This window comes from Montipora foliosa, chromosome 3 (assembly GCF_036669935.1).
Source record: "Montipora foliosa isolate CH-2021 chromosome 3, ASM3666993v2, whole genome shotgun sequence".
Classification (NCBI taxonomy): Eukaryota; Metazoa; Cnidaria; class Anthozoa; order Scleractinia; family Acroporidae; genus Montipora; species Montipora foliosa.
Genome location: NC_090871.1, coordinates 62,483,841 through 62,493,840, shown reverse-complemented (window position 1 = coordinate 62,493,840; position 10,000 = coordinate 62,483,841). Strand labels below are relative to the sequence as shown.

Sequence of the window (10,000 nt, the reverse complement as noted above, 5' to 3'; positions counted from 1 at the left end):
ATTTTCCGGTAGGAAAATATCTAGCTTGACATATATTAGCAAATCAAGAAACTAATCCGTCATGAAACGAATGAATTATCGAGTTTCGAAAAGGCCACTGTTTGCTGGAAATATTTTTCTCAAAAAGCGAAAACGACATTTAACTTATGGAGAAACGAGATTTGTTATTTCCTGTTGAAATCGATCTGGAAAAAGTTAACGAAACAACGATGTTTTGTGGCAAATATAATACGGAACAAAGTGAAAATCCAGAGAGATGCGAAATATATAGTTTACTGACCGTTTCTTTAGCCTTCTTGGCGGGCAATTTAATTGTTTATGACATTCGCCACACGACCTGTTGTTTCGTTTCGCGCGTGTCTTGCACATTTTTTTTTGTTATTGAAATCAAATGGTTTTCTTTTTTTTTTGCAAATTTCCTTTTTCTTACTATTACAAAACATTTGCTAATCATCAATTAACTCCCGCTGACTCGAAAGACGAGCTATTTGTAAAAAAATACAAAAACTTTCGACATTGATAATAACACTGAATACGGATGGTAACATCATGGACGTTCGAACAGAATTTGGATTTATCAAAGAATCGCTAAGTAACGGTTTCTATGTCGGGTCGCAATAAAAGAATGCTTTTTTTCAACAGCGCATTGCAAAAACATCTGGGGTGACAGGTCTGTCTCTTAGCGAAACAGCTGTTCATTTCTTTTGAATTGAAAAATTTCAAGGTTGAGATGGTATTGACGCAAGACTTTCAAGCGCATGCTCCGGTCTAGAATCTGACTGGCTCTACGCTTCTCAGGTCCCAGACGTCTCCACGCTTTGTAAGCCTCCTTCGTGTGCGAAACTTCCAATCATTTGTCTAAAGACTCTTAGGCCTTCCAAACTTTAAGATTCGAAGATTATCTTCGAAAAATCGACCTTTTAAAATTAACCTAGCCTAGCCTAGATTCTTTCGGTGATCACGAAGAATGACCGCCTCTTAGGGTTCCGAACCAGCAAAAATTTACGAATCATTGACTTCTGGTTCTTCTTGCGACCAGTCAGGAATTTAAAACAACCGTGGTCGCCTATGATTCCAAAAAGTGACTTTCCGGCAACTTCAAGTTCACAACAAGCTCGAAGTCGGTTGTCAGTGTTCTGTATGCTGAGCGATGATGACTTTTTTCCACCTGAAAAGCCATAATGTATGCACACCCGCAGACAAGTGAATACATTATGATTTCCCGCCGTGCGGTCAAACTGTGCGTGTTGCATGCTCCAGTCTTCTTTTGAATAAATTAATAATCAACACTTGGAATAACATGTCGAATGGCACGTGTTGAAAGACCAAACAGATGAATTTAGAATGACTAAACAAAAAATTATCTTATCCATTCCCTAACGATGTCAGGGGTTACTTGGGTGGAAAATGTATGAATTAATCTCATTTTCCATAACAAATAATAACAATAATTTTTAATTTAAGAATAACAATAATTTACATAGCGCTATTCAGCTACTCTTTCATGGCGCTTTACAATGATCAGATTAACATAGAACTTAAAAGCTAAAAAATATAATAAAATACCGAGATAAATAGTTACAGAGCTTATATCATACATATAAGCTCTGTAACTATTTATCTCGGTATTTTATTATATTTGCAAATCGACTGCCTCGAGTGCAAATGCACAGGAGTTTCGGGCTTTCAGACTTTTAAACTCGTGTTTTGCTTACAGCTGTTTCGAGAAAGGTTGTCCAAAAGAAGCATAACAGCTCACGCTACAATGCCGAAAGGCGTTATGGTAAACTGTCAGTTTGAGTCAACGAAAACATGACGGCAATGCTATCGAAAACGTCACCTAGAAATACATGCTCACGCTATGTTACTGACATTAAGATATGCGGTGAGTTTCAAAATTCAGTCAAATGATCCAGGCCATGAATTAGTAACAAAGGGTTAGGATTCACAGAGGAAGCAAGATTCTGACGACTTTAACCTTACTTATTTTATGTCATGTTTTTCAGAGAAAGTCGGAGAAATGTGCCAAAAATGGTGGACGTGTTTTTGGACGTGTTTTGGTTGCGTGACAGCGACTGTGCGTACTGCCACTTAATCAACGCTATATCCTAAGAACTCTTTCATCCAAATAGCTCGCCATCGTAGATCTTCACTGGACGGTCGTGGCATCTTCGATTCTGGGCCTTTTTTTTCACTACAAGTTAAATTTATTTTATTGAATATCCCCCATACTACCTTTCGGCATTGTCGCGAAAGCTATTTGTTTTGGACAACCTTTCCCGAAACAGCTGCATATAATAAGCTGCGCTTACACGCTGAAATTTTAAGCTAGTGCGAAAATGATGTCACTTTTCCCTAGATCCAACTCTCTGAGGTCCAGTCGGCCAGTTTGGAACGGGAGTAATGGTTTACCGGTCAAAAACTTCCACTCAAAGTAAACAACCTTCGGACAAAAATCAAAGCTTAAAATTTTTCCACTCAAGTGTTAAGCAACCACACCTTCAAAATCTGATTTTTTGATCATAGTAGCATAGTAGCCGGTAGCCGGCTCGGTTCGTTGGGGAATTATATCGCCCGTAAAAGCGGTGGCGACGCAGCCACTGTGAGAGTTAAATTCTACAAACAAGCCGGAAATTTTCGTTGTTATTGCTTCCACCCAAGCCCAAAATCCTTTCATCTTCGCCTTAACTCACCCTAAACTATCGAAAGGAATTATTTTAGAAAATTTTAAAAATCAATGACAGCGACTGTCCCCTCTTATCACAGACATGCGTTGTATTATTTTTATCCAAGAAACACGGACTGGACTTTTGGCGAGATTTTGAGGATTACACCCTAACCAAACAAATTATTCTCTCCTAATCATTGATTCCTGTCAGAATGTTGAACCTTTCGAAAACCAAGTGCGATAATACGTTTCTTTGAATATAGCCTAGGTGCGAGCCTAACTTGATCGCTATTGGCAACTAAAATGATACATTCTGACTACACTACAACGAGCTTCGAGTGAAAGTTTATTCAGGATGTGTCAGTCAGCCGTACAAATGCAAGACAACCCTACTACAATAACTAAAGTAAAATGTAATCTACCACTAAAAAACCACCCTTTAGACGTGGCCAAAAAACACGCGGAAACGTATTCCTTATCTAATGCAGCAGCACAAAACCCTGAGGAAAGGGTGAAAATAAGTAAAATAGCACCTAATAAGAAAGAAAACAGACAGGGAGACCAGTTGACCTAGAATGACTTAAGTCTCCCGCCGAAACTGTTAAATACCCTTAACTAGTCACGTGACACCCCGCGAGCCTCTCCATCGTGCAGTCAGAATATCAATTTCTGACTAAATCATTCAGTCATTCAATCGTCAGAAATTACATATTCATTCACAAGTCCTTTCCTTGTTGTTGTTACGCAGCTGATCAAACCCCAGAATGGATTACTTGGCATTGTATTGATTGGCGGAGCTGACACACCTCTTGGAAGCCACTACGTCAACGATGTCTTACCCAATTCCTCCGCTTCCAAGTCAGGCTGTGTCAGAACTGGAGACGAGCTATTAAAGGCCAATGGGCAAGCTCTGAACAACAAGACACACGCTGAGGCCTTGTCGATCTTCAGATCTCTTTCCGCAGTGGTAGAGTTGCAAGTAGCAAGAACTAAAGACGCTAACCGCAGTATTTTAGAGCGTTTAAGTCGCGAGAAGAAAGCAAACAAGAAAGTGAACAAGAACATTGCTTCGCCTGAGAAAAGAAGAAGCATAGTCGAAGAGGCAGCCAAGACAAGCGTCATTCCCAGATCTCTCTCTTCTGTAATCGACGTCACAACGAGGGCTTTGCGTCCAAACGTCAAACCTGTAAAACGAGTTTGTCGCGTGTCATCCTTTGTGGGGAGGGAGGACGATGAAGTCCCGCAGAATGTTATTGACGGAAATAGCGACGCACAGGAACAAAAGCAGGAAGCTACAGATGAGGACAGAGACAATCAACTCAAAGAAAATGACAAGGTAAATCTATTGCAAAAAGCAGCTGACCCCCGTAAAAAGATAGCTAGCCTTAGAAGTTTGCCAGTTTTAATTGCCCTACAGTGAACGTTTGTTTTCAAACTCTTGTGTAGACTAGCAGAAAAAAAAATATACCTTTACGCAAATGAGAAACTAAGCAAAGCATTTGTTTGTCCACAGGCAGAAATTCTGCCCTCGAGCACTGAAACTCAAGACGTTCCTGTTTGTCCTGGAGGAGGTAATCCCACTGGGGGCAACACATCAAACTCATCAGCAATCCACAGCTTTTCACCCTGTGATGCCAACTTCAATCTGCCACAAATTTCCGAAGATGACACACCTCACTACCTAACGATAAGACGCTCGCCGGCCTTTAAGCCCCATATCAAAAGACCGACCACCATTAAACACAGCGACACAAGAGCCACATGGCCAGCAGTTTCGACAAAGCAACGAATTCCTCTCCCCTGGGATTCGCTTCAACCTTCGAGAACAGCAACCACTGGCCTCAGTTCTTCTGCACGCATTCGGCGTAGCATGTCGGCAACTTCGGCATCTAGTCTATCCTTGCATCGAGACGCTTCAGCGCGGAAACCTACCAGGGACCGTTACATCGAGAAAAAAATCATCACCATCGAGCTACAACGCATGAGCACCAGAGAAGATTGGGGGTTAACCTTGGGAGGTGGAATATGTTCCCCTTACGGTGATCTACCAATCTTCATCGCGGAGATTTCACCCTCTGTTGGCATAAAGGGACTCTTGCAGAAAGGAGACGAGATTGTGGATTTCAGCGGAGAAAGCTTTCAGGGCGCAACGTGTTTGGAAGCAGAGAAAATGATAAGGAGATGTGACAAGAAAATAGTAACCATCACGATAAGAAGAAAGTTCCTTCGACGAAATCAAAGATCACAAGGAAATCCTTACGCAGAGGCTTGGAGCTCCGTAACCACAACAAAAGCAAGACCTGTATGCAAACAAAGAACCCATTCTAAATCAATACACTGTTCTCCATTTTCTAACTATGAAGGAAAAAATAATGACAGACAATACAAAGTTCCGCTGTGATTAACGAAACCATTTCACCAATCAAAGAAAAGTCAAGAAAGGTAATCAGCCAACAAAGTTCGCAGTCGTTCTGCTTCGCGCGAAAATACTGAGGACTTTAAGATCGACAACCGCGAAGTCGACGAAAGCATCTCCTGCCGAAAATATAGCTTTGCACTGTTAAGTCATTAGGTATTAACGTTAAGAGCTTAAGCAACGACTACGGCGACGGCAACGAGAACGTCATACCAAATATAAATTCACGTTTTTGTAATCACTTCATGACCATTTCAACCTTTTTAATATGACAAGGGTGAGGTGGTTGCTCAGAAGTGACACTGGTGGGAAAGGCGCTTCATTTAGGGGAGAAAATGAAAATCTATCCTCAAGAGCTGAAGTTCGTCATATAACCTCAAATTTGACTATTTTACGTTGTTGTTTTCCAGACGACGGGAAAAGAAATGGACAAAACCGCGCACCGGTGGCTCAGTTGGTTGAGCACATGGCTGTCACGCGAGAGGTCGTGAGTTCAACTCCGGCCGGACCAACACTCAGGGTCTTTACATAAGTGAGGAGAAAGTGCTGCCTTTGTAACTCACATCTGCAAATGGTTAGACTTTTAAGTCTTCTCGGATACGGACGATAAGCCGGAGGTCCTGTCTCACAACCCTTCAATGTTTATAATCCTGTGGGACGTAAAAGAACCCACACGCTTGTCGCTAAGTGTGGGGCACGTAGTTCCCGGTGTTGTGGTCTGTCTTATGTTGTTATCATGGTTGGGAGGGTTAAAAGGGGCCACAGTAATTGGCGCAAGCTGTTGTGGCGTTCTGCCAGCTTAACTGGCAAAGTTAATAAAACAAAAGTGAAAACGCACGTGCAGGGCGTGCAAGGCAATTGTATGCACTAAGTATGCAAATTTGTGACGTTCTCGTTGCCGTCCGTTGTCGTTGCTTAAGGAGGCTCGAAAGGGTTTCAACACTTAGGAAGACTCTCTGTTTAGATCGAAAAACGCTACAACACTGTATCACGTAACAGCAATGTTATGGTACCATATGAAACACTGATTGTTTCCAAACAAGATGTGATCATTATGATGATGTAATAAGTTACCTTGGCAACGGGAAAGCCCAGAAAAAACACCCTATGTTTTGGATTTAGTTGCTCATATCTCAAAAACGAACTCGGTGACCCCCCTTTTTTATTGCTGAAAAGTGATTAGAAGGCCACGATAAAACTTTCGGCAAAGTTAAAAAAAATTCCGTCCACAGGATTCAGAGCTACCTTAAAAGAATCACAAAATTAAGGTGGCTCTGAATCCACTAGACAGAATTTTTTGAAACTTTGCAGAAAGTTTCATCATGCCCTTCTGATTACTTTTCAGAAATAAAAAAAAATGGGGATCACCCAAATTGTTCTAGAGATATAAGCAACTAAAGACAAAACAAAGGCAGGGTATGTCTTAGCATGGGAATTTGGTTTCCCCCTACTACTGTCCCGTTAACCATTTTTGTATTTTTGTTCGATTGTATTTGTTAGTATTAGTCCATTTGTATCAGTTATGTATGGTTACGAACTGTGATTAAAGATTAAAGAAAGGCTGTTTTGACAGGGCTTGCCCGTTGCCACGGTGACATATTACGTCACAATAATGACAACATTGTGGTGCCGATCCTTCTGATAAGAGCGTCACTTGGAAGCGTTGAAACTGGTTCGAGCCTCCTTAAGCTCCCTAATAGGGAGTTTAAGATCTATGACGCGACGGCAACGAAAAGGTCACAAATTTTACATATTTGATGGCAAGAACAATAGCTTTTCACGCTCTGCACGTGCATTTTTCATTTTTGTACTTTTCTTTCACGTTTTCGGCAAATCTGCGACGTGAAATGACCAATTTTCAAGTTTCACGGAGAACGTGAACACAAGGCAGCGAATTTGAAATTTTCTGTCGCAGCTTGAACACCGCACCTCCGAATTCAGTTCCTGGAAAGTTAGGCTAGTTTTTAGAAGTTAGACAAACCGACATTATGACGAAAAAGATTAATAAACCTAAACTTGCAATTTTAAATGACGTTTTCGTTACCGTCGCGTCGTAGATCTTAAACTCCGTAATATTCCATCTCGTTCACGTTGTAAAATGTGGGCGAAATATCCTCGAATTTGGTGATTTCACGTGGCTGCTACGCAGAGTACGGCAAAGAGACGCAGAAAAATGCGTGCTGCACGTGCAGCACGATTATTTTTCTCATTTGACAAATGATATTAGGGACTTTAGGGAGCTTTAGCTACGACAACGGCGACGAAAACGTCATAAATTTGCATATTTAGTGGGCAAAAGCAATAGCTTTGCACGCTCTGCTTGTGCATCATTTCATTTTTGCATATTTCTTTGCCGTCGTCAGCAAAACAACAACGTGAAATGACCAAATTTGAGATTTTAGGGAGAACGTCAGCGCTTGAGGATTGATTTTCGTTTTCTTCCCTAAATTGAGTGCCGTTTATACCAGTTTCGTTCTTGAGGGTTTGCCACACTTTGTCACGTTAAAATGCTTGAAATAGCCGCGAAGCGATTACAATAACGCTTATTTACATTTAACGACGATGTTCTTGTTGCCGTTGCCAAAGCTCTCTTTGGGGAGCTTAAGCAACGGCAACGGCGACGGCAACGAGAACGTCACAAATTTGCATATTTAGTGGGTAAAAACAATAGCTTTTGCACGCTCTGCACGTGCGTTTTTCACTTTTGTCCATTTCGTTGCCGTCGTCAGCAAAACAACAACGTGAAATAGGCAAGTTTTTGTTTTTATAAAGAACGTCAGCACTTGAGGATAAATTTTCATTTTCTCTCATAAAATGGAGTGCTGTTCAGACTGGTGTCATCTTTGAGGAATTACCACACCCTTGTCATATTAAACACGTTGAAATAATCCCGAAGCGATTGAAATAACGCAAATTTATATTTTGAGATGACGTTCTCGTTGCCGTCGCCGTTGTCGTTGCTTAAGCTCCCTTTTTAAGAAACGACGACGGCTTCGGCAACGACAACGTCAAAAAGCAGTAATATTATTGGTTAAAAGAGGAACAAATGATCGTGCTGCACCTGCGGCACGCATTTTAAAATTATTTCTTTCCCGTACTCGTCAAAACAACAGCGTAAAATGACCATTTTCAGGATTTGACAAATTTGGTAACCTTGACCAAAGGAAAAGCAGCACTTTACCAAATGCTCATTTACAACAAATAAGTTCATTAAAGGAAAAAAGCTTGGTGACAATTAGATGATGTTAAATTTCTTAAAAGTAATACAACGAAAACGCTGTCAAACAGTTTTTGTTTTACTGCAGTTATACCAAGAAAATTTCACAACAAAACAATTAGGTGTGTTTAACAATTTTCTATTGTAACAATGATTGTGTGACGAAAGTTACACTGTAATATACGAAAGCCGTCAGTATATCATAGCCCTTATGTGTGATGACGTCTGACTAGCTGATTTCACCACCAAGCCTTGAATTCGAAAATTTTAGCATCAGCTGAATCCCAAAGGAAAGAGAACTCACGTGTGAACAGTATTGCATGTCCAGATGATGTGAGTAATTTATGCAAACAAAGGCTTGGTGGTGAATTTTTGAGTGTATGACATCATCATGCTGAAGGCCTATTGAACTGCAGAGAGATTCAAGTTAATGCTTATCATTGCAGATATTAATTAATATTACTTAAGCAGCAACGAAAGGAAAGCCGGAAACGTTCACCTTTGAAAAGGTTCTGCAACTGCACCGGTGTCAAAGAGGTCAGGGTTTGAATCCTGTTAAACCCTGAATTTTTCAGGCTTTCCTTTCGTTTCTGCTTAAGTAATGTTAATTAATAACTGCGATGATCAGCATTAACTTGATGATTGTATCACACTTTAAGAGTTGTAAAATTGATCCACTCTAATTTAACCATACGTTTTGTAGATAATCTAGAATTTAGCATTGCCTGTCCAGAGTAGTTGAAAACAAAGTGAACATGTTTTTGTGATCATCAGAAAATGTACAAACAATCACAAAAAAAGTAATTAAAAACACTTTCCACAAGTTTGCAATCAGTTACCTGCACCAACAATTCCTTCAGGGTAACCTTCCTCCAAACACATAGCGTCCTGAAGTATCCTTTCCAAAAGGACCGCAAGAAATGGTAAATGTAAAATCCATTATCACGACAGTAAGACAGTGGTGATGATGATGATGATGATGATGATGACGACAAAAGGAGTCCCAGGTCATCCACATTTAATTGATGTCGGTGATAAAGGCAAGCATTGTGTGGTATTCATAGCGGTAAGTGCCATATTAGAGTGAGAGGGGATGGTAACCAAGCTGACGATGATGCAAGCAGTCCCGAGTCATCCATGTTTGATTGATGTTAGTGATATGAGCAATCACTGTCTGGTACTCATAACAATAAGTGCCATATCAAAGGAAGCTGGCATGGTAACCAAGCTCTTGCAAAATTTGTAAAATACATGCAAGTTTAAACAAGGAGACCTCACACATTCCCCCTCGACCAAACACTGCTGCATCACTTCAGATGCTGCTCTGCTGACTGTCATCAAATGTATCCAATACTAATCACCAAATCAACACCGTGTTTATCATGCACTAGACTTAAAAAGTCTCTTAATCCTGTTATCTGTCTTTGATCTGTTGTTTGCGATTGTCTGTATCACTGTAAGTTGTCTCATTCAGGAGAGCTTTCCATTGCTCTTCATCTGATGTCACTTCTGCTGGCGTAAGTCCTAGCATGACACCAATTTTTTTCTACAAAATAATAACAAGAGACCGGGATGAACCCAGAGAGAGACTGACATGAGTTCGTATCAGCCTCCATAATTTTTTTTTTTCCATTTACATGAGACTGGCCTGACAATAAACTCAGACTGGTCTGACTTTGTTTTGGCTGCTGGAGCATGA

At 40.6% G+C, this 10,000-nt stretch overlaps 1 protein-coding gene and 1 long non-coding RNA gene across 2 annotated transcripts in view; one reads left to right on the top strand and one right to left on the bottom strand.

Annotated features, from left to right (window-relative positions):
• LOC137997900 (multiple PDZ domain protein-like) overlaps nucleotides 1-8,509 on the top strand; it is a 9,881-nt gene extending 1,372 nt beyond the window's left edge. The window contains exons 2-3 of the mRNA XM_068844222.1: nucleotides 3,417-4,004; nucleotides 4,182-8,509. Of these exons, the coding sequence (XP_068700323.1) occupies nucleotides 3,417-4,004; nucleotides 4,182-5,069 (1,476 nt within the window). The 3' untranslated portion in view covers nucleotides 5,070-8,509. The remainder of the gene's footprint in view (nucleotides 1-3,416; nucleotides 4,005-4,181) is intronic.
• The window catches only part of LOC137997901 (uncharacterized), a 3,092-nt gene continuing 1,459 nt past the window's right edge, over nucleotides 8,368-10,000 (bottom strand). Inside the window, exon 2 of the long non-coding RNA XR_011122629.1 lies at nucleotides 8,368-9,847. This is a non-coding gene — a long non-coding RNA (uncharacterized lncRNA). The remainder of the gene's footprint in view (nucleotides 9,848-10,000) is intronic.